Genomic DNA, 23,561 nt, shown 5'->3' on the forward strand with positions numbered 1-23,561 from the left:
AGGAAGACTACTTACTTCAACCCATACGACCACCAAAAGGCAGAATAAGACCCCCTAGCAACAACCGGATCATGCGCAGAGTACACCACGATAGGAATGCGGGAGGACACGAATACGGAAGACGAACTGCATAAAAGGACCGGGACCGGTTCAAACCTCGTGGCAGTTGGAGGAACGCAGAGTCCCCTGTCGCCCAGCGCTGCATTGCCTCTTTGTTCTTTGTTCTTTATAATTAATAAATTCAATTATTGGCTCCTTAACCTTTGGACCATTATTTTATCGATAACAGGGGGACTACAGAACACGCGCCAGCGGTGAGCTGAGCTCGTTCTTCAGGTCCTGCTCCGGGCTGTGCCCTTCTCACATCCCACGCACCGAGCCCGGCCGGGCCACCGCTCGGTTCTTCCTTGGAGGAGAAAGCGGCCAGAGATGCCGCCGCAGGAGCCGTGAGAAAACCGGGCAGAGATGCGCGCTCGGCTTTCAAGAAGCGCCAGCAGCTCGGAATCGGCCTGGAGACAGCGATGCTGGGGAAGCCGGAGACGCCGCACGTCTCGGCGCGGCTCCCGCAGGAGCGCTGCCGCTCGACGGCGTCGCCACGGCGACGGCGCCTCAGCGCCTCAGCGCCTCAGCGCCTCGGCGCCGGTCCGTCGCTACGGCGCCGCGCCGTCCCCGCCGAGTGACGTCATCACGCCGCGACCCGAGGAGGCGGCCGTGCGGAAGCGGGGCGGGGCGCCTCGGGGCTCCGGGCGCCGCCTCGGCTCCTACAGGTGGGTGTTCGGGGGGCGCCGCGGCGGGGGGGCCGCGTGCCGCTCTGCCTCGGCCCCGCGGGGTCTCCGTGCTGCTCGGGGCTTCCCTCGGCGGGGGCGGCTGCCCTGCGTCTCGCCGCCTCCCCCACCCCGTGTCTTTCGCTGCCCTCCCCCCCTCCCCCTGCCGCTGATCGCCCACCCCCCCCGTCCCTCTGTGCGCCCCCCGGGGTTACACCCCCCCCCCCGCCCCCCTCCCTTCCAGTTCCCCCGTTCTGATCGCCGTAGTCCTCTTCCACCCCTCCCCTCTGTGCCTCCCCCATTCTGATCCCCGGGTCGTCCCCCCCCCCGATCCCTCATCCCCCCCCAGTCCCCCGTTCTGATCCCTGGTGTCCCCCCACCCTCCCACCGGTCTCCCCATTCTGTTCCCTAGAGTCCCCCCCCTTTCCCAGTCTCCTCTATCTGACCCCCGAACCCCCTCTCCTCCCCCCGGTGCCCCTCCCCTCCACTTCCCCCATTCTGATCCCCAGAGTCTCCTACCACCCCCCATTCCCCTCGATTTGACCCCCAGGGTCCCGTGTCCTCCCTTCTCCTCCCACCTCCTGGCCCCTTTTTCTGACCCCTAGAGTCCCCTGTACCCCCGGTGCGCTCCTCCCTGACCCCTGCAGTCATTCCCTCATTTTGACCTCCAATCCCCCTCAGCCAGACCCCATAGAAGCCTCGCACAACCCCTGGCTCTTCCCTCCCACCCCTCCATCCACCCCCAGATGCTCTTCCTGCTTTGTAGAAATTCTGTTCACCCCTTTCCCCCCCACAAGCCACTAAGTTTCCCCCCAGACTCTTTTTCGACCCCATAGACATCCCACTCTCCTCTTCTCCCCCCCACTATTTCCCTAAGGTGTCCCCCAGACTCCCCTTCCACCCCATAGAAGCCCCCCACAACCCTCCAGATTTCCTCTGCCACCCCTTCTCCATTCCTAGACCCCTTTTCCTCCCAACAGAGACCCAACTCACCCCTTTTTTCCCCCACACAACCCCCCGTCCACTCCCAGACCCCCCTTTCTGCCCTACAAAAGCCCCCTTTCCACCCCTCAAGTTCCCCTGCACAACGTACCCCTCCATCCCCAGGACCCTTTCCACTCACAGAAGTCTCGTTCTGCTCTTTTCCCCCTCACAACCCCCGCTCTCCATCCTCAGAGCCCCTTTCCACGCCATAGAAGCCCTCCACAATCCCTCAGTTTCCCCTTCCAACCTTTCTCCACCTCCAGACCCTCTTTCCACCTCACCGGAGCCCCACTCACACCTTTCCCCCCATAGATTCCCCACGAGCCCCCCCCCTATATAGCCCTGGAGGCATGCAGAAGAATCTGGAGATGTTGTAGAGGGGTTTGGGGCATCCAGTTGGTCCCCAGGTGGGTCCAAGGTGTCCTTGGATTCATACAGAAGGATCAGGAGATGTCCCAGAGGGATCCTGAGGGTGTCCAGGGGGTCCCAACAATGGTCCTGGGGGGCCCTGGAAGGATCTGGAAGCTCCCAGGATGGGTCCAGGAGCTCCGAGGAGCCACTGGGATGATCTGGAGATGTCCCAGTAGAGTCTGGTAGGGTCCAGAGAGTCCTCGTGTGGGTCTGAGTGGTCCTGGAGTCATCCCGTCATCAGACACATCTCTGGGGATGTCCCAGAGAGGACTTGGAGGGTCCAGGGGGTCCTCAAATTGATGCAGGGGGTCCTTGGACTCATCCAGAAGGGTCTGCAGACGTCCCAGAATGATCCTGTGGAATGTGGGGGGTCCTCAGGTGGGTTCAGAGGGTCCTATTGTCTTCTGGAAGGGTCTGGAGATGTCCCATGGGTGTCTTGGGGTCCCCACGGGTTCCTGGAGTCCTCCAGAGGTCTCCAAAGGGGATTTTGAGGACAACCTCACATAGTAACACACTCTTTGTCCCCCGTGGGATTGCCCCCAAAAATGTCTGTTTCCGTTGAAATCAATACTCTGTCACTTTTCTTTTTTTTTTTTTTTGCCACTTCCTTTCAGAAATGGATGGTTCCCACCAATCCCTGTGCAAAGCCCCACGGAAACAACTCCCCCCAGGGCCACCGGGTGACACCGGACAACCACCTGTCCCCGAAGTTCTCACTGTCACCGTAACCGTGGAACCTGGGGCCGTACCAACGTACCTCGAGAGCCCCATCAGCGTCCTACAGCTCCTGGACGCTGTCACCTGGCTGTCCATGTCTGTCCCCCCTGCCATGGTGGCACAACTTCAGCACGGTGCCATCCTCATTGAAGAGGTGATGAGGAGGGGTACAGGGAGGGGGGCTGGGGACAGTCAGGGGACACGTGGGGTCTGGTGCAGGTGTGACATGGGCTCGCTGGTGTCACCATCGTTGGGTGTCACCTTCACTGGATGCCATTGGGTGTCACTGAGTGTCACTGTCTTCAGGTGACGCCGTGACACAGGATGCCCTCGATGTGGAACAGCCGTGACGCAGTGTCCCCATCCCTGGCTGTCACTGTTGTTACCGTCATCTGGTGTCACCATCACTTGTGCGTCACCATCTAACGGGTGACACCCTTCCCTGCACTCTGACCATCACATGGGGGCAGGCACAGGCGGCACCACGTTGTCACCATGCTGTCATTGAGCCTCTCACTGTTGTTTGTCACCCCTCCAGACCTGCCTACCGCAGGATCCGGTGACACCGGAGTCCTCTGGTGCTGTCACCATCGTCTGCCATGAGGACGGGGACACGCACGGTGGTGACCTCTGTGCCACCACCAGAGGGGACTGTGTGACACCAGCGTGGCACAGCCGTGATGCGGTGTCATCACCGTTGGGCGTCACTCCTGGCAGCTGGCGCCGGGTGTCACCGTCATGCAGAGGGAACAAAAAAAGCCCTGGGGACATTGAGCCGAAGCTGGGGACACCGTGACCACCTGGAGGACTTCGCGGGGAAGTGGGAACACCACATGACAATGTCACACCACCAAAACTGGGGACATCCCTGTGTCACACCCCAAAGCTTGGGACACCTTCATGGCACCCTGGTGGTGTCATATCCTAGAGTTGTGAACACCCCCCAGAGTTTGGGGCAGCCCTCTGGAGACGCCACAGAAAACATTGTTCCCATGGGGCGGGGTTGACACCCCTCACTTTTCTAATTAAGGTTTATTTTTGATCATGGGGGTTGGGGGATGTCCTCCCCATGTAAGTGATAAAGGGCAGAGGAGCGGCTGTGGGGCTCCATGTGTCACACTGGGGGTAAACTCTGGGGACAGAGGTCACTGCAGCATCCTGGCCCCATCGCCCCTATGGCCCCATAACCACTACAGCCCCATCTCGTAGCCATCCCTCGTCCGTATCCCACAACTTTATCCCATCCCATATCCATCATATCCACCCCACAGCCATCTCAAACCCATCCCGTATCCATACCCCCACATCCTATCCCCATCCCTAACCCTATATCCATATCCATTCCGAATCCTTATCCCCACACGCATCCCATGTCCATTCCATCTACTTATCCCATGCCACTATCATCCCGATCCCATCCCGCGTCCCTATTTCATCCCCAATCCATCCCACCTTCTTCAGTGTTGGTCCCATGTCCATCCCAAGCCCATCCCATATGTATTCCATTTTCCTATCTCCCATTCCATATCCACCCCATATCCATATCCCCACACCCCAACCCTACATTTCACATCCCAATGCACATCCAACATCCCAACCCCAGCTCCCAAGCCCAGTTCCAAACTTCGCTCCCAACCCCACATCCCAACCCCATCTCCCACCTGTCAATCCCAGTCCCATCTCCCACCCCCATAGCAGTAGGGCGCACCCCGAGGCCCCGCCCCCTGCCCGCGCTCCTCCCACCAACAGCGCCGCGCCACGCCGCACCGCCCCCGGGCTGTCATTGGTCAGGTGCCGGTCCGTCCGGTCCCCGGGCTGTCATTGGTCAGGTGCCGGTCCGTCCGGCCCCCGGGCTGTCATTGGTCAGGTGCCGGTCCGTCCGGCCCCCGGGCTGTCATTGGTCAGGTGCCGGTCCGTCCGGCCCCCGGGCTGTCATTGGTCAGGTGCCGGTCCCTCCCGCACTCGGGCTCTCGTTGGTCAGCGGCAGCGCCGCCGGCTCCGATTGGCTGAGGCGCGGCGCGCGGGAGCGGCCGTTAACAGCCGGCTCAGAGCTCTTCTCCCCTCAGGCGGCGGCGCTCCCGCAGCCCGGGCCGCCCCGCACCGCCGCTGCGCGCCGGAGCGGTCCGGGCAGCACCGAGACGGAACCGCGGCACGACGGGAGCGGTACTGAGCACAGCAGAGCCGGAGCCGGGAGGGACGGAGAGCGGCACCGGGACAGGGAAGGAAGCCTGCTGGGCTGAGGGGCTGGGAAGGCGGGGGGGGGATAGGGAGGCAGGCGGGGCTGCAGCGGCTGTGGTATCGGGGTACATGGGGCGATAGGGGTGGGTACAGCGGGATTTAGGGCAGCAGAGGGCTGTGAGGGGGTAACGGGGGGACACGGTGCTATAGGGAGCATTGGGGGGTGGGAGGGGCTGGGGAGAGCTACGGGGAGGGATTTAGGGGGCTGGGGGAGGAGAAGCAGCTGAGCCCAAAGGTAAGAGGAGCTCCTTGGGGTTTTTTGTGGGCTTGAAGCAAAGCTGAGAAGCCGTGCCCGGGAGGAGGTGTGGGCAGCTCCAGGCCACCTTGCTGTCTCCCCAGGAGATGCGGGCTGTGGGCTAGGCAGCGGGCAGGAGTGCTGGCCAGAAGCAAGCATCTCTTGGAGGAAGGCAAAGGGCGGAGGAGGTTGAAGGGGAGCTACCGGGCACGGGCTTGCTCAGCAAGGGGAGCAGAAGCCTGAAGGGCACGAGAGGGGAATAGAGAAGGGCAGGCAGTGGGCGTGAAGTTGTGAGCAGAGCTGAGAGGCACTTGGCAGAGCAGCAAGCAGAGCAGGCAAGTGTTGAGATTTGGTGTGAATAGCAGCAAAAGCCAAGAGCATGAAGAAGAAGGAAGAAGGAAGTGAGGAGAAGGTAAGTGAAGGGCAGGCAGGTAATGGTAGGCTAAGGCAGGGGGAAGTGGAGGGGCAAGGGAGGTGAGGGTAAGGGAGAAAAGAGGGGATGGGAGAAGAGGAGGGGAGGGGGGGTTGAGGGGAGGGTTAAAGGAAAACTTATGATTAAAATCAGAAAAAAAAGAGAAAAGGAAAAAAAAGGAAAAATAAGGAAAAAATAATTAAAAAGAGGGGAAAAAAAAAGAAAAAAAGATTCAAGGAAATGACGAAAAAAAAGAAAAAAGAAAAGAAAAAAGATGAAAAATAGAAAAAAGAAAAATAGGAATAAGAAAGAAAATGGAAAAGAAAAAAGAATATGTAATAAAAATAAGAAAAAAGATAAAAAGAGGAGAAAACAAAAAAATGAAAAGAGAGCAGAAAAATAAATTAAAAAAGAGAAAAGAAAAAAAAAGAAAAAAGAAAAAAGCATTTAATGAAAAAAAAAGACCAAAAAAAAAAAGAAAAAGAAAAGAAGAAAAGGAGAAAGAAAAAAAGAAGAGATAGAAAACAATATATGAAAATAGAAAAAAAAGGACTAAAAGAAGAAAAGAGAAGAAAGGCAAAGAGAATAGAAGAAAAAAGCCAAGTAAAAAGTGAAGAATAAGAGCTAAGAAAAGAATGGCTGGCAAGAAATATGGAGAGAGCAATGCATAGCGTTGCAAAGGAAAGCAAGGCAAGGGAATCCAGAAGAATTCAGTGAAGAGCAGGAGAGGTAAGTTTGGCAGAAGGCAAGGGGGAAGGGGAGGGGAAAGGGAGAAAAGAGGGGGAAGGGGAGGGGAGGGGAGGGAAAGCGAAGGAGGGGAGGAGAGGGGAGAGGAGAGGAAGGAGAAAATGAGAGGTAGGGGTGAGGGGAGGGGAGAGTGGGTGGGGTGGGAGGGTTGAAGGGGAAATGTCACTGAAGAACCGGCTTCTGTTTGGGCATTAAAAGAGAAAAGTGAATCTCTGGATCTGCATGAAGCAGTCAAAACAACACTGAAGTGATTTTCTTTCTCCTTTGACAGCGTCTCTGTCTCTTTAATGTCCCCTCCCAGCCGAGCCATTCCCCATTTCCGTGCTGTCCATGTGACATCAGTGGTCTCCTGCTGCTCTAGATGCCTGGGAATCCTCCCCAGCACGACAGCACACACAGCAAGCCCAGGGGGAAGCTGGCCCTGGTGGCGGAACAGATGTGCATCGTGGGGACGTGGGGTCACAACGCCCCGCCTGGTGCCGTGAGCTCACAATGCTCAGCGTGTGCCCCAGGCGTTCTGTGCCGCCCAGCAGCACTCGCTGTGGCTGCAGCGGTGGTGGTGGCAGCATGGCACGAGTGTGGGGGGCCACGGCCCCTGCCCGCCTTGCTCTCCTCCTCCTCCTCATGGCCATATGTTCCCAGGAGACTTGTGCTGCTCCGTGGCGAGCGCCAGCAGCAGGTGGGTGGGCAGAGATGGGGCCAAAACCGAGTGGCGGCGAGGGCGAGAGCTCCGGGCTCTTGTCCCCGTGTGCTGCCCTGGGGCTGCCTTCCGTGGGGGTGTTGGGATGGGGGGACAGGCAGCAGCGCAGGAGCCGGGCGAGGGCGTGAGGAAGCAGTGCTCTGCAGGGCTGGCTCCAGCCGTGCCGGGCCGTGGCTCTGCTGCTGGCTGAGCACGCTCTTCGCCCGGGGGTGACCGAGGGGGAGCTCAGAAGATGTGTGCTGGGAAAAGCGGGAGCATTTCTGCTCCGGCTTCCCGGTGCTCCCCATAGATGAATCCTGGTTCCCAGCAGAGACCCCCGGCTGGAGCCCAGATGGCTTCAGGTGTCTTTACTTGGTGTGCTCTTCCACACGGTCCCGGAGCGCTGTTGCACATGGCCTGGAGAGCTTCGGGAAGCTGCCCAGTGCCAGGCTCCAGGTCACCCTGTAGCTTTGGCAGTCACGGCCTGAGTCTGCCATCCCATTAGCTGAGCCCTCCCCCATCACTAAGGGAGGAGATGACAACATGCCATGGGAACATCCCTCTTCTGTTCTTGATTCTAGATGATGGTGCTCCATATGCAGACGGTCGGGCGATGACTACTTTTGTGCCTCAGGGGAAACCCAGAGGTAAGTTGTGAGTGTCTGCTTCCTTGAAGGCAGAAAAGTTCGTGCCGTCATAGTTTATTTGGGTACTCAGGAACCTCCAAGGGTCTTTCAAGTCTCTTTGTGCCTCAAAGGCTGTACACAGATCAGTCCTGAGTATTTCTTTATTTGGAGAGTTGTCACGTATCTGTGGGAAGGCAGCCCTTGCCACTTTTTGGAGGAGAGAACCTCTACGTTTGCTGTTTGGGCCATGTCATTCCCTGACCTGCAGCCAGTCCTCGCAGGTCACTGCAGAAAAAAACCCCAGGCCCCAAGGTGCAGTGGAAGCTCTCCTCACTTGTGTCTGATCACCTCTGTGCCTGCAGGTCCTCTTGGTGAATTACCAGAGCCGAATCCTGGTCCTGAGCCTGGGCTGGATGCCAGGGGTAAGTCACCAGCCTTCATCTCACGCTCTCTGCTCATATGTGGTTGTGGTAGTTCAGGAAGGCTTCAGCGTTTCGCTGCCCGGTGATTTCTACTCCACAAGAAGCCTGGGTGCCAGCCAACTGCCCACCTCTCCAGCTTGGCAACTTTCGACCCAAGCCTGGGTGCCACGTCGTCAGCTGAGCCCCTTCCAGTCACTGCAGGTCCCTAAGGAAGAGAGAGATCACAACACACCATGGCAATGTTTCTCCTTACAGCTGCGCCTGTAAGCAGTGTCTTGCCAAAGGCTCAGCATAATCTGCTCCATAAGCCTCCGATGGGCTATCCCAAAGGAAAGGGCCTTTAGATCTTCCCTTCCCCTTGCAGCCCCTTCCCTTCTGCAGACAGTTCCACACATGGTTCCTTCTTGGACTGGCACGGTGCTGCTGCAGGCACCCAGCAGCTATTTGCCAGCTGCTGCTGTGTAGCAGGGAGAGAAGAGCGCTGTGGAGCAAACCTGGCATTGCAGTCTGAACAAGTACCTGGCCATGTCTGACAGGAGCTGCTCTGTGTTTGTGTACAGGTGCGGGTGGAGTCGAATGGTCTCCAGCTTCCCAGCTGAGCTCCAGGACAGAAGCCCCAGCAACTCGTATTGGTATGCCATGAGTTTTTGCTTCCTTTGAGAGATGCCAGCTCACAGTCCTAATGTCAGCCGGGCATGTCTGCAGGTGTGAGTGAGAATGCACAGCTGCATGTGCGTGCCCTGTCCTCACACGATCCCCTGGCACCATCTGCTCTTCAGTGATGCTCTTGTGCAGCTGTGTAGATTGCAGTGTGTGGTGGGAAGTTCTCCTCATGCTTTGGGTGCAGAATTGCTTCCAGGGAAGGCTGTGCCAAATCCTCGGCCGCTTCCTGTGCTGGAGCCCCACAGGCATCCCAGGGTGGCTGTTGTCTTTGTTGACTTCACCGAAGAGACCGCTCAGTTCAATGCTTTGTTTCTCTGAGATTTATCTTAATGCTTTCTGTTAAGGTCCTGGCGGATGGAAAGTGGCATGGATAGATGGAAAATATTCCAAGAGACTGTCCCATTTATTGATGAGAATCATGAAGAAGGAAGCACGTGGTGAGTGTATTTCTGTCTGTACCCTGATTAAACAGATCCACACGCTCTCCTTCTGCTCTAGTGAGATTTAGTCAGACAACTACCCAGCCTCAGGAGGCGAGGGTGGGCGAGTGCAAAAGGAGTCTTAGAGCGTGATGGAGAAGAAGGAGCAAATCCATGGCCCGGGAGGGTCTGGACCGTGGCAGAGCCAGAGTGTAAACAAAGCTGAGAGGCCAAAAAGAGGTTCCAGAGTGCCTTGATGTGCAGCGCCTTAGGGAGTTCCCTTTGCTTCGCTGGAATCAGGGAAGCATTGCAGCCCGAGGATTTTCACGTGTTCCTGGAGGCCAACAAAATGCAAGACAACATTTTTGGCCATGTCAGACCTCTTGTGAGACTGCCAGTAGGGCACGAGACACAGCAGTGAGCACATTGTTCCTCCAGGTGTGGAAGATGAAGGACGTGCAAACACCACAGAAGATCAAGTGTTACTGAAGTCCTGCCTGGCACTGACTGCAGCTTTCCTGGTTTCCATGCTGGCAGCCATGATAACGTTCTGTCTGCTTATCCGGCGATGGAGGCAGAGAAACCAGTGAGTTGTTGTTCACCCCCACCCCCATCCTGCCCAACTCTTTACTGTGCAGCTGCTGTGAGCCCGGAGGCACTTGTAGTTCCAGCAGCACAGAGGCCGGTTAGTTGTTGGCTAACGTGGTCTGAGATTTACGCTATCAGATGTTTGAATTGGCACGGCCGTTCCTGCAGCCCATTCTTAGTGCTGGGCCTGAAACAGGCTCTTTGCCTTTGAGGAAGGAGAGCAGGGGCTCTCCTGTGCCCTCAGCACATTCCTCTCTCCGCAGGCGCCTCGCTGCAGCTGATGGAGCCCAGCACGATGTCCGCGGCCACAGTTTGCCCTCGTCCTGCTCTCCTCAAGGGGCCTGGCAGATGGACATGATGCCAACGGCCGTGACCACCTGCCCAGCGGCCGGATGGCACCACCAGGGCGGCCCCTGCCAGACCTGACAGCAGCCAGGCTCAGCTGCCCCCGCCTCGGGCCCCACAGCCCACCAGCCCAGGCTCTGCAGCCCGGGGGGCATTAACACCACCCCCCGTCCCCCACCGCCATCTTTCAGGGGACGGGAGGAACCCCCTTGGCTTGGAAACTTGTGCTCATCGGCCGGCACCCAAACAACGGCACCCTGGCGGATGAGCAACAGGCCCAGCAGCCCCCCACCCGCCCTGGGCATCAAGACCCCCCCCCCGTCCCCCATCACCATCCTTCGGGGGTCAGGAGTGGTCCCTCAGGGTGTCAGCCTGGCGGCAGCCACATCCTCGGGGAAGCTTGAGAGGCCTGGCAGCCCCCAGCACCACCTCTGCCTTCGCTCTCCCCTCCAGCATCCATCAGGGGATGGAAGCGAGCCCAGCAGAGCGTAGACTTGGGGACACTGTCCAGCCGACAGACAAGCGCTGCCTGGGGGAAGCCAACTGGCCCAGCAGCCCCCCGACCCCTGGGCATCATCACCACCCTCCCACTCCCCTCTACCATCCTTCAGGAGGTGCGAGTGGCCCCCGTAGGTCGTCAGTTCGGGGTCATTATCCAACACCCAGTTTGGGGCCATTATCCAAGACCCCAAAAACCACCCAGAATGCCAGGGGGAAGCATATCAGGCCCTGCAGCCCCCAGCCCTCCCAGCAACACCTCTGCCCTCCCACTCCTCTCCACCATCCATCAAGAGGTGGGAGCGGCCCCCTCAGGGGGGGCATCACGTAACACCTGTCAAACCACTGCCTGGGGGAAGTATGACAGGCACAGCGGCCCCCTGACCCCCGCCCCTTCCTCCCCCAGCATCACTTCTGCCCTCCCACTTCTCCACCATCAGTCAGGAGCTGGGAGCACCCCGTGTGTGGGTTTGGGGGCATCATCTGACAGCCAGAGAACCACAGCTGGCATCAACCGGGGCTTTCCAGCCTGTGCTGTGCCAATAAATAGAAAGTACCATCACAGTTGTCCACGCTGTACTGTTGTCATGGTCCACTGCCAGACCTTGTGTGCCACTTGGCATTGGCAGACAGCCACAGGTCGTGTGGGAATGGCTTTGAACTCCAAGAGTGGGAACTGAGGTCGATGTGTAGAGGAAATCCCTCCCCCAGAGGCAGCGAGGCCCTGGCCCAGGCTGCCCAGAGGCTGCGGGTGCCCTACGTCCCGGCTCGGGCAGGGGACAAGGGTGGCAGTTCATTATGCAAAAGCATCAGTGCTTCTGCGTGAGCTTTACCGGACAGCAGGCAATCATTTGCTCTGCAATAGGAACCAAGCAAGAACTATGAGCACATTTCCTCCCTCCTCTACTTCATTTTGCTTTGTGGGCTGGGCCGAGAATCTGAAAGTGGAGAGAGATGGGAGGAAGGCAGTGCTGCAAGCCTCGTATGCCTGCTGTCACTGCTCGCTCTGTGACTGCAGTCGCCTTAGCAGAGGCACAGTCCGTTGTGCTGCCAGCAGTGCCCAGCTGCCATGACAGCACGCTGCAGCTCCTCTCCAGCACCTGCCCTAGGCCACTGATTTCTCAGCATCCTCCAGGAGGTGCAACATTCCCCTGTTTCCTCTCAGCTCTCAGCACTGCTGCACTCCTCAGGAGCTGTGGCCACAACCAAAGCAGCCGTCAGTCAGTCGGCTGTAAAAGCATCCCGGTCCTCTGCAAGAGGACACAGTGCTCCTCTTCTGACAGCTTCCCTCAGCAGCCCAGCGCTGAAATGCTTTGTGGGGTTCCTTTGAGCAAGCTGCTGAGGACAGAGGCAGTCACATCAGCTGCCTGTACATTTACTGGGAGCTGTTTTTATGTTCATCCCTGGTCAACACCACAGAGGGTTCTTTCTTTAACATCCTTATCATACCTTTTTAACTGTTTTCTAAAAAAGTTTTCAGCACTACAAATGATGATTTTTAAAACATCTGTATGGAATATAGATATTCCAAATGAATTAAAATAAAGAGGAAGGGAGGAAGGAAGGAGGAGGAAGGGAGGAAGGGAGGAAGGAAGGAGGATGAAGGCAGGAAGGGAGGAAGGAAGGGAGGAAGGAAGCAAGGAAGGCAGGAAGGCAGGAAGGAAGGGAGGAAGGAAGCAAGGAAGGCAGGAAGGCAGGAAGGAAGGGAGGAAGGAAGCAAGGAAGGCAGGAAGGCAGGGAGGAAGGAAGCAAGGAAGGCAGGAAGGCAGGAAGGCAGGAAGGCAGGAAGGCAGGAAGGCAGGAAACAAGAAGCTGCTTCCTTCAAAAGTCAGAGTATTCTGACAAGGAGAAAACAGCAGAACTAAGCTTGCCATCACCACATCATTGCCATCAGGGCCCAAACTAAGGCAGCCAGCTGACCAGGGAAGAACATCCATTAGAGACTGTCTTCAAGCACGGTCACAGAATGTTTTTGTTATACTGAAGACTAAAGGACATCACTTCAGATTGACATCAGGGAGGAGACGGGGTAAAACTCCCCGCTGGCCCACACTGCAGGACCTGCTGCATGTTTTTCTGCACAGCTGCCATTTCTGAATGTGGAAAGAGGCAGTAAAACATACCTGGAAAGGGTTGAGAAGTCAGAGTCTCCGTAGCTACAGGAAGACGTTGGATGCCTTCTTTCTGTGGGAACCTCTGTGGAAAAGTGCTTTTAGGCAGCTTAAATCTCTGCCTTCTGACACAAGAGCAGAATGGAGCCAGGAATGTATTCTTACTTCCATAATAGCAGCGTCAGTTTCCACACCCTGAGACTTCTTGTAGGGGTGTCCATGTGCTGTCTCCCAAAAACCAGTCGGGGGAAAGGCAGAGAGGGGTGTGCTCTGCCAGCTCCAGGTCTTAAGACCTTAGAAACCCGGTCTCTTCCAAAAGTTGAGGGAGTTTCCATTCCTAGAGCTCAGCCCTGAAGTCTCGCTGGTTCAATTCCTCTCAATGACGCATCTAAAAGATGCAGTGCAGGTGGGCAAGGGCTCCACAGCTGCACAGCACAGCATCTAAGGGACAGCTCTTATTGAGCCGGCAGGTGTAACTGCTTCCCGAGGAGCTGTGCAGCCATAAAGGCATTCCAAAGCACCTCTTGCTCTTACATGAACGCATCACTGGCCTCATCTCACTGCCGTGCTTAATTCCCAGTGCTGACAGGTCTGTCCGGCTGCTCTGCCTAGAGAACCAGCATTTGTTTCAGGCACGTGTCCTGAACGAGCCACTTCGTTTCAGCAAGTTTAGCATCAGTGAGAGCTCCCTGCCCCAGCAAGTCTACCGAGCACCTGTGTGCTCTTACATCCCCGCACCACGCCGTGCTGCTCAGCGAGTCCAGCGCAGCTCTGCAGCACCCGGGGGACTACAGAACACGCGCCAGCGGTGAGCTGAGCTCGTTCTTCAGGTCCTGCTCCGGGCTGTGCCCTTCTCACATCCCACGCACCGAGCCCGGCCGGGCCACCGCTCGGTTCTTCCTTGGAGGAGAAAGCGGCCAGAGATGCCGCCGCAGGAGCCGTGAGAAAACCGGGCAGAGATGCGCGCTCGGCTTTCAAGAAGCGCCAGCAGCTCGGAATCGGCCTGGAGACAGCGATGCTGGGGAAGCCGGAGACGCCGCACGTCTCGGCGCGGCTCCCGCAGGAGCGCTGCCGCTCGACGGCGTCGCCACGGCGACGGCGCCTCAGCGCCTCAGCGCCTCAGCGCCTCGGCGCCGGTCCGTCGCTACGGCGCCGCGCCGTCCCCGCCGAGTGACGTCATCACGCCGCGACCCGAGGAGGCGGCCGTGCGGAAGCGGGGCGGGGCGCCTCGGGGCTCCGGGCGCCGCCTCGGCTCCTACAGGTGGGTGTTCGGGGGGCGCCGCGGCGGGGGGGCCGCGTGCCGCTCTGCCTCGGCCCCGCGGGGTCTCCGTGCTGCTCGGGGCTTCCCTCGGCGGGGGCGGCTGCCCTGCGTCTCGCCGCCTCCCCCACCCCGTGTCTTTCGCTGCCCTCCCCCCCTCCCCCTGCCGCTGATCGCCCACCCCCCCCGTCCCTCTGTGCGCCCCCCGGGGTTACACCCCCCCCCCTGCCCCCCTCCCTTCCAGTTCCCCCGTTCTGATCGCCGTAGTCCTCTTCCACCCCTCCCCTCTGTGCCTCCCCCATTCTGATCCCCGGGTCGTCCCCCCCCCCGATCCCTCATCCCCCCCCAGTCCCCCGTTCTGATCCCTGGTGTCCCCCCACCCTCCCACCGGTCTCCCCATTCTGTTCCCTAGAGTCCCCCCCCTTTCCCAGTCTCCTCTATCTGACCCCCGAACCCCCTCTCCTCCCCCCGGTGCCCCTCCCCTCCACTTCCCCCATTCTGATCCCCAGAGTCTCCTACCACCCCCCATTCCCCTCGATTTGACCCCCAGGGTCCCGTGTCCTCCCTTCTCCTCCCACCTCCTGGCCCCTTTTTCTGACCCCTAGAGTCCCCTGTACCCCCGGTGCGCTCCTCCCTGACCCCTGCAGTCATTCCCTCATTTTGACCTCCAATCCCCCTCAGCCAGACCCCATAGAAGCCTCGCACAACCCCTGGCTTTTCCCTCCCACTCCTCCATCCACCCCCAGATGCTCTTCCTGCTTTGTAGAAATTCTGTTCACCCCTTTCCCCCCCACAAGCCACTAAGTTTCCCCCCAGACTCTTTTTCGACCCCATAGACATCCCACTCTCCTCTTCTCCCCCCCAGTATTTCCCTAAGGTGTCCCCCAGACTCCCCTTCCACCCCATAGAAGCCCCCCACAACCCTCCAGATTTCCTCTGCCACCCCTTCTCCATTCCTAGACCCCTTTTCCTCCCAACAGAGACCCAACTCACCCCTTTTTTCCCCCACACAACCCCCCGTCCACTCCCAGACCCCCCTTTCTGCCCTACAAAAGCCCCCTTTCCACCCCTCAAGTTCCCCTGCACAACGTACCCCTCCATCCCCAGGACCCTTTCCACTCACAGAAGTCTCGTTCTGCTCTTTTCCCCCTCACAACCCCCGCTCTCCATCCTCAGAGCCCCTTTCCACGCCATAGAAGCCCTCCACAATCCCTCAGTTTCCCCTTCCAACCTTTCTCCACCTCCAGACCCTCTTTCCACCTCACCGGAGCCCCACTCACACCTTTCCCCCCATAGATTCCCCACGAGCCCCCCCCCTATATAGCCCTGGAGGCATGCAGAAGAATCTGGAGATGTTGTAGAGGGGTTTGGGGCATCCAGTTGGTCCCCAGGTGGGTCCAAGGTGTCCTTGGATTCATACAGAAGGATCAGGAGATGTCCCAGAGGGATCCTGAGGGTGTCCAGGGGGTCCCAAGAATGGTCCTGGGGGGCCCTGGAAGGATCTGGAAGCTCCCAGGATGGGTCCAGGAGCTCCGAGGAGCCACTGGGATGATCTGGAGATGTCCCAGTAGAGTCTGGTAGGGTCCAGAGAGTCCTCATGTGGGTCTGAGTGGTCCTGGAGTCATCCCGTCATCAGACACATCTCTGGGGATGTCCCAGAGAGGACTTGGAGGGTCCAGGGGGTCCTCAAATTGATGCAGGGGGTCCTTGGACTCATCCAGAAGGGTCTGCAGACGTCCCAGAATGATCCTGTGGAATGTGGGGGGGTCCTCAGGTGGGTTCAGAGGGTCCTATTGTCTTCTGGAAGGGTCTGGAGATGTCCCATGGGTGTCTTGGGGTCCCCACGGGTTCCTGGAGTCCTCCAGAGGTCTCCAATGGGGATTTTGAGGACAACCTCACATAGTAACACACTCTTTGTCCCCCGTGGGATTGCCCCCAAAAATGTCTGTTTCCGTTGAAATCAATACTCTGTCACTTTTCTTTTTTTTTTTTTTTTGCCACTTCCTTTCAGAAATGGATGGTTCCCACCAATCCCTGTGCAAAGCCCCACGGAAACAACTCCCCCCAGGGCCACCGGGTGACACCAAACAACCGCCTGTCCCCGAAGTTCTCACTATCACCGTAACCGTGGAACCTGGGGCCGTACCAACGTACCTCGAGAGCCCCATCAGCGTCCTACAGCTCTTGGACGCTGTCACCTGGCTGTCCATGTCTGTCCCCCCTGCCATGGTGGCACAACTTCAGCACGGTGCCATCCTCATTGAAGAGGTGATGAGGAGGGGTACAGGGAGGGGGGCTGGGGACAGTCAGGGGACACGTGGGGTCTGGTGCAGGTGTGACATGGGCTCGCTGGTGTCACCATCGTTGGGTGTCACCTTCACTGGATGCCATTGGGTGTCACTGAGTGTCACTGTCTTCAGGTGACGCCGTGACACAGGGTGACCTCAGTGTGGAACAGCCGTGACGCAGTGTCCCCATCCCTGGCTGTCACTGTTGTTACCGTCATCTGGTGTCACCATCACTTGTGCGTCACCATCTAACGGGTGACACCCTTCCCTGCACTCTGACCATCACATGGGGGCAGGCACAGGCGGCACCACGTTGTCACCATGCTTTCATTGAGCCTCTCACTGTTGTTTGTCACCCCTCCAGACCTGCCTACCGCAGGGTCCGGTGACACCGGAGTCCTCTGGTGCTGTCACCATCGTCTGCCATGAGGACGGGGACACGCACGGTGGTGACCTCTGTGCCACCACCAGAGGGGACTGTGTGACACCAGCGTGGCACAGCCGTGATGCTGTGGCCCCATAACCACTACAGCCCCATCTCGTAGCCATCCCTCGTCCGTATCCCACAACTTTATCCCATCCCATATCCATCATATCCACCCCACAGCCATCTCAAATCCATTCCATATCCATACCCCCACATCCTATTCCCATTACCTCCCCCATATCTGCATCCGTGCCATGTCCATTCCATGTACTTATCCCATTATCATCCCAGTCCCATCCCATATCCATATTTCATCCCCAATCCATCCCACATTCTTCCCATGTTGATCCCTTGTCCATCCCCATCCCATCCCATGTATATTCCATTTTCTGATCTCCCATTCCATATTCATCCCATATCCATATCCCACACCCCAATCCTATAGGGAGCATTGGGGGGGTTGGGAGGGGCTATGGGGGTGTATGTGGGGGTATAAGGTGGGCTATGGAAGGATGTGGGGCTAAATGGTCCGGATATAGGCCCAAATACAAGTACTATAAGGAGTTATAGGGGGAGATGGGGGAATATTGGTGAGATACAGGGTTATAACAAGGCTGTGAAGTGATACAGGGGATATGGGGCTGACAGGGGTCTGGAGAAAGCTATGGGGAGGGACATGGGGAACTGGAGGAAGATATAAGAAAATATGCCACTATAAATGTCTGTAGGGGCAAATGGGTGGGATAGAAAGGGCTATGGGGCGACAGGGAGCAGTGGGAAGGCTTTAAGTGTGATATGGAGAATCAGGCACAATACAGGTCTGTGGAGGGGTATAGGGGGGATATAGGGAGATATAAGGTTACAAAAGGCTGTAGGGGAGCTATAGGGGGCTTGCATAGGTCATCAAGTTTTGAAGGGACAAAACTGATTTGTATTTCAGGAGTGACAGGGGAATCCATGAGTTAACTCTGCTGGAGGCCAAAGTGAGCCTAACGAAATGAATGGCAAAAGAATGTTTGTGATTACCACTGTGACTGGCCCAGAGGCTCCGTGCATCCCTGCTACAGATTGCTTCGGGAGAGAGCACTTCAAGGACCCAAAAAGGGTACTGGTGGGCTTTCAGTACAGCTGCCTTGGAGATGGAGGACGTTAAGTAGCTGTATACTTTGTCTGGTCTCTCAGAAGTCCCTTCTGTTGCAGGACTGCTCAGAGCAGAAAAGCAGCAGGTGCTGATCGCTACTACAACGGTATGTTGACATCAGTACTGCACCAATTGGGACTTCCTGTTTCTCATTCATCATCTGATTGGGCATGTGTGTTGTACATTGCCTAACCACCCTGTGCATGGCTGGGCAATGAAGGCTGTACGTGAGACAGAGACCATTTTACTCCCAGGGCAGCTGGGGAGGACAGCTTGGGCTGAAGAGAGAGAGCAACTTAGTTCTCCTTATGGCACATGAATCCATTTTCTCAGCTCAGTATTTCTGGATGATGTTTTGAACAAAAGGAGTAAAGAATAAGTTCAATTGAACTCCACGTAGGTATCTTTCACTTCACTAAGAGAGATTTCCCACCAAAAGAATATCTCCAGATCCAGAATGAGGTGCCTCAATCGACTCATCTGAGTAATTTTCCTCTGCTTGGGCACCTGTGATCCCTGCCTGTCACTCTCCAGGTGTCCTGTCTGTGCTGGGACAAGGGAGGGTGGCTTTTCTACTTAACTCTGTCTCTGACAGGAGCAGTGACATTGCTGAGAAGAAGCGTGCTCTCCCACACAGAGGGAAAGAACATCAAGGACTCCTTCAGTATTTTTCCATGTATCATCCTATGAAGCCCTAGGGACATCTGCAGGGAGTCCAAAGGGATGGAGAAAGGGATCCCTTGATCTGTGCCTCTGCTGCTGAGCTGGGCTGGGCTTCTGGGACGCAGGGAGCTCATACAGCTGCTGGCACAGGAGCAGCTCTTCTGCAGAGTGCAGGACTCCGAAGGCATGGCCTGTAGGTGAGAATGAGGAGACGGAAGGGAGAGAAATGCCACATGCTGTGCAGAAGAGAGAAGGCTGAGAGTTCACTGGAGGAGCAATGCTCGCAGACCTTAACACAGTAAGTGTCTATCAGCAGGGCAAAGTACACAAGACCATCCAATCTCTCTTGGTCTCATTAGACCAGCATATCAGTCTGGAGGCACTCCATGTTTCTTTACTGCAGAGCAGGACCTGCTCCAGCTGAGGGCTTCCCTGCTGCAGCACAGAGCACAGCCCTGAGGGCTGCGTGTATCAGGACGGCTGCAGGCTGTGCACTGGGGCTGCAGCTGGGTGCCCAGGGCTGTCCTGCAGAGCAGCTCCCTGCTGTGCCCCAGGGGCTGTGTGCCGGGGCAGGGGCTCAGCACTCAGCACTCAGCCTGCCTGGGGAGCTGCCCAGGGCGCTGGGGGGAGACATGTGGGGGAAGGAGCCCCCCGGCAGGGCAGGGGGCTTCTGCTGCCACAGCTGCTGCCTGGGGCAGGGGATTCATGGCTCCATAGCAAAGCAGAAACTTCAAGATGACTTTCTATCAGTACAGGAAAAGTGGAGCTTGTGTTTCAGTGCTTTTAGATTCCTCATAAAGGGAAGGAAGGAGAACTTAGGATACAGCACTGAGAATCCTGAATCGTTACACTGGGAGATAATCAAACCTGCCAGGAACCTCATAAGTTCCCCATGCCACTCCTCTGCCTGCACGCAGCAACGAAATCCTTTTTGTTGGCCACATCAGGGTTTGCGTGGCCTGCTGCTTAGTACCTGCAGGCAGGGAGATGCTCATGGATGCTGCCTTGCTGCCAGGAGGGGTCTGCAGGGCACAGCTGAGTGCACAGGGGCTGGGATGGGCTCTGTGGCTGATAAGAAATAGCTACAGCAAGGGAGAGCTCCAGGGTGCAGATACAGGGACAGAAACAGACAGGGAACTTGTCGCAGAAAGGCTCTGCAGGGTGGGTTTGGGCTGCCCTCCATCTGTCCCTCCAGTGCAGATGTCTTCCTGTGAGCAAAGCACCTGTGCTCCCCTCCCAACCAGCACAGCCTCTGCCTTCTCAGCCCTGGGGCCAGGCCATGAGCTGCTCCTCTGCAGCCACAGCTCTGTAGAACAGAGTTGCTCTGGACATGGGCTCCTTTTGCTGAGAGATCCAAGAGGCTGTGAGTTACACTCTGAGACTTTGCTATCTGAGGGGTGGTAAGGAAAAGGCTTTCTGGAGTGCTGGCTGTCTCTTCACTCCTTGCTTCCGTCAGCAGGAGGATCACAGTATTTTTTTCCTCCTTTTTCCATTTCTGTGTAATGCTACTCTTCTCTCTCTGGCACTTCTGCAACAGCTCCTGTCTCCTTTGAGCATTTCAAGCTCTGCGCAGTGCAGTTGTTTCAGTTTCAGGAGTGAGCTCCCACCCCCCGGGAGACATCATCTCGAGGCTACCACAGTGGAGGTGCCCTGGAAAGCTGCCCCAAGCTCCAAGATGGGCAAAGCTCCTTTGTGCCCTTTCTCCAGCCCTGAGAATCAGAAGCCTCACCATGTCGCTTTCCTCCTTTTCCCCAGAGCGGAGCTGAAGGAGAGAGAAGTTGACAATGACTTTCTGCACAGCCCGGACATTCTGCCTCTGAGCAGCAACTTGTGTTTATGCTGAGAAGAAAGAAAAGCCCGAAGAATTTTTCCATTTCCTAAATTTTATGGGCTAATCGAAATCCCAAAGAGGCACATAAGTAGTTGATTAGGTTACCTCTTGTCATCTGAAGAGCAAGGTGAGAAGTTTACTTTCATCTGTGTGCTTACTACCATGCTGTTTAAATTTCATTACTCATTTGGTACCAGGAGATGTACTATATTCGAATATTTGGAATTGGTGTGAAATCAGGCTGTGCTCTAGAAAATAAGGCCATATGCAGAGGATTGAATCGATTCTGCAGTCATGAGCCACGTTCCCATGCCCAGCATGGGAGCATGAGATCTCTGGTTCTGATAGTAGGGACAAATCGCTGGAGGAGGGCAAAGGATGAAGAGATTAATCCCTCCTTCTTCTCATACACAGGCAGATGGACAATGCACCAATTTCATCTCTCATTTTGATCAACAGTGACTGTCCCCACAGAAACAGTGGACAGAATCTGACTCGTTCAACTGCAGAAAACATCCCTCCTCAAATGCAGGAAAGTCTGGTAGAAACCTTAATTTGTCCTTGACTTACAGCAAAGCTGACTCCTCTAAAGGCAGGCCTGGCACCTCCTTTTCTTACCATTCCTGGATAGGTCTCTACACCCAGAAGTAAAAATGTCCAACATCACTGAGTTCCTCCTCCTGGCATTGGCAGACACGCGGCAGCTGCAGCTCCTGCACTTCTGGCTCTTGCTGGGCATCTACCTGGCTGCCCTCCTGGGCAACGGCCTCATCAGCACAGCCGTAGCCTGCGACCCCCGCCTGCACACCCCCATGTACTTCTTCCTCCTCAACCTCGCCCTCCTCGACCTGGGCTGCATCTCCACCACTGTCCCCAAAGCCATGGCCAATGCCCTCTGGGACACCAGGGTCATTTCCTATGCAGGATGTGCTGCACAGCTCTTTTTCTTTCTGGTTTTATTTTCAGCAGAGTATTCCATCCTCACCATCATGTCCTATGACCGCTACGTTGCCATCTGCAAGCCCCTGCACTACGAGACCTTGATGGACAGCAGAGCTTGTGCCAGCATGGCAGCAGCTGCCTGGGGCACTGGGCTTCTCCATGCTCTGCTGCACACTGCCACTATATTTTCACTGCCTCTCTGCCACGGCAATGCTGTGGATCAGTTCTTCTGTGAAATCCCCCATCTCCTCAAGCTCTCCTGCTCATACTTCTATCTTAGGGAAATTGGGCTTATTGTGCTTAGTGTCTGTTTAGGCTTTGGATGTTTTATCTTCATTATAATTTCCTATGTACAGATTTTTAGGGCCGTGCTGAGGATGCCCTCTGAGCAGGGGCGACACAAAGCCTTCTCCACCTGCCTCCCTCACCTGGCTGTGCTCTCCATTTTTCTCAGCACTGATTTTTTGGCCTACCTGAAGCCCCCTTCCCTCTTCCCTTCATCCCTGGACATGGTGATATCATTTCTGTACTCAGTGTTGTCCCCAGCAGTGAATCCCCTCATCTACAGCATGAGGAACCAGGAGCTCAAGGATGCAGTGAGGAAAATGCTGAGGACATGGACACTTTTTAGCAACAATAAACTTCTCATCTCTCTATACTAATGACTCACAGTCTTCCCCATAATGGGCCTATTTTACGTTCTTTTATGTTTATAATATTTATTTAATTTATATATATTGCTGTAGTTTTATTAATGGTTATAATTAATAGTTGCACTAGTAGGGGTCTGCAGTCTTCACTGAGGCTGTGGAGATGTAACAGGCACAGGGAAGGGAGGACGGAGAGAGATTTCTATCATTCCCAGGCACAGCTGCACACTCGTAGTGGCTTTGGAAATTCTTCATTGTCCTTCCAAGCACTTGGCACGACCACTGACTCCCAGGCAGGGAGTATAGCTGCGCTCATCCCCATCCATCTGGTTCTGCTTCCCACCCTGACCAGTACAGTCAGTGCAGAGTCACCCATCAGTGGCTGAACAGATCAGAGGAGGGATGGGGACTGATGGAAGCTGATCTGGGCATGACATTTCCCTGCTGAGGCAAGCATGGCCTGGAGCCCTGTGACCTTACAGTTGTTCCTGTCCGACTCTGGCATTTCTCCGAGGATCACTTTCAGGCAAGACAGGGGAGAAAACACAGTTCAACAATTCCTGTATTGAGACAAAAGGCGTTTTATTCTTTCCTTGCTTAATACCCAATGACAACAAACTGTGTGTTAATGGCCACAAATCAAATACAGGTTTTTCTGCACACTTGGGAACAGCTATTGAATTCAGCGTCCCTTTCACCTTAATATACTAAATGAAACTAGACCCACAACACTTTTGACTAATATTTTATATAATTTATATCATTTCCAGCACAGAATTTTCTCACAGTTTGTTAGGATTTCTTATCCCTCTTGTTTTTATTAACTGAAACAAAATAAATTTCTTATATGTGAATACGGGTATACTCACAATTTACTCCAGGTTATCACATTCTCATGGTTTTGTTATTTTATGCTATCCGTATTCCACATCATAACATCATACAAAGTACGGGTAATTAAAGAGTTAATACTCCACCTCATGGCCAGAGAGGAAGATACTGCACAGAAGTTAGGGGATCATTTCACTCCAGATTTACTCACACTTTACTCCAGGTGTACTCATGCTTTACTCCATGTCTTCCCACACTTTACTCCATGTGAGCCCACACCGTACTCAGAGTTTTACACACAATTGACTCTGGGTTTTACTGACACTTAACGTTTACTCACACTGTACTCCGGGTTTACTCACACTTTTCTCCGAGTTTGCTCAAATTTTACTTACTTAGGTTTTACTCATACTTTGCACTGGTATTTCACTTTTATCTGGCTTTTACTCACCCCTTACTCCAGTTTTGCTCACGCTTTACGTCAAGCTTACTCACACTTTCATCTGGGTTTACTCGCACTTTACTCTGGGTTTTTCTCACACTGTACTCCAGGTTTTACTCGCACTTTACTCCAGTTTTACACTTGATTTACTCAGAATTTGCTTACACTCTACTCCACATTTACTCACACTTTATTCCAGGTTTTTGTCACACTTACCTCCATGTCTTTC

General features: G+C 55.6%; 3 protein-coding genes across 13 annotated transcripts in view; 2 read left to right on the forward strand and 1 right to left on the reverse strand.

Annotated features, from left to right (window-relative positions):
• Positions 1–23,561, reverse strand: part of LOC116243432 (uncharacterized) — a 284,197-nt gene that overhangs the window by 178,178 nt on the left and 82,458 nt on the right. The window lies entirely within an intron of this gene.
• Positions 6,301–11,308, forward strand: LOC149913268 (uncharacterized). 2 transcript variants are annotated; one of them, XM_090130245.1, is made up of 8 exons: positions 6,301–6,490; positions 6,810–7,187; positions 7,769–7,834; positions 8,176–8,235; positions 8,796–8,867; positions 9,243–9,335; positions 9,756–9,903; positions 10,169–11,308. In XM_090130245.1, the coding sequence occupies exons 2-8, from the start codon at positions 7,001–7,003 to the stop codon at positions 10,329–10,331; spliced, it is 789 nt and encodes a 262-aa protein (XP_089986371.1). In that variant the 5' UTR covers positions 6,301–6,490; positions 6,810–7,000; the 3' UTR covers positions 10,332–11,308. The 2 variants fall into 2 exon arrangements, with proteins under 2 accessions (XP_089986371.1, XP_089986370.1); XM_090130244.1 differs by having other exon boundaries at positions 6,304–6,490; positions 6,780–7,187.
• LOC116241019 (olfactory receptor 14J1-like) lies at positions 14,058–22,083 on the forward strand. Of its 7 annotated transcripts, none has more exons than XM_090130237.1 (3): positions 14,058–14,120; positions 16,129–16,385; positions 17,773–22,083. In XM_090130237.1, the coding sequence occupies exon 3, from the start codon at positions 21,121–21,123 to the stop codon at positions 22,069–22,071; it is 951 nt and encodes a 316-aa protein (XP_089986363.1). In that variant the 5' UTR covers positions 14,058–14,120; positions 16,129–16,385; positions 17,773–21,120; the 3' UTR covers positions 22,072–22,083. The 7 variants fall into 7 exon arrangements, with proteins under 7 accessions (XP_089986363.1, XP_089986362.1, XP_089986364.1 ...); XM_090130236.1 differs by lacking the exon at positions 14,058–14,120 and having other exon boundaries at positions 14,813–16,385; positions 17,773–20,594; positions 20,882–22,083; XM_090130238.1 differs by lacking the exon at positions 14,058–14,120 and having other exon boundaries at positions 14,813–16,385; positions 17,773–18,079; positions 18,569–22,083.

This window comes from Phasianus colchicus, chromosome 39, assembly GCF_987193195.1.
Source record: "Phasianus colchicus chromosome 39, bPhaCol1.hap1.1, whole genome shotgun sequence".
NCBI lineage: Eukaryota > Metazoa > Chordata > Aves > Galliformes > Phasianidae > Phasianus > Phasianus colchicus.

Bases quoted from the DNA above. Each gene is read 5' to 3' on its own strand.
- LOC116241019 (XM_090130237.1), top strand. From the start codon at position 21,121: ATGTCCAACATCACTGAGTTCCTCCTCCTGGCATTGGCAGACACGCGG.
- LOC149913268 (XM_090130245.1), top strand. From the start codon at position 7,001: ATGCTCAGCGTGTGCCCCAGGCGTTCTGTGCCGCCCAGCAGCACTCGC. The intron at 8,236-8,795 runs GTAAGTCACCAG...GTTTGTGTACAG, and splicing joins GCCTGGGCTGGATGCCAGGG to GTGCGGGTGGAGTCGAATGG. The intron at 8,868-9,242 runs GTATGCCATGAG...CTTTCTGTTAAG, and splicing joins AGCCCCAGCAACTCGTATTG to GTCCTGGCGGATGGAAAGTG.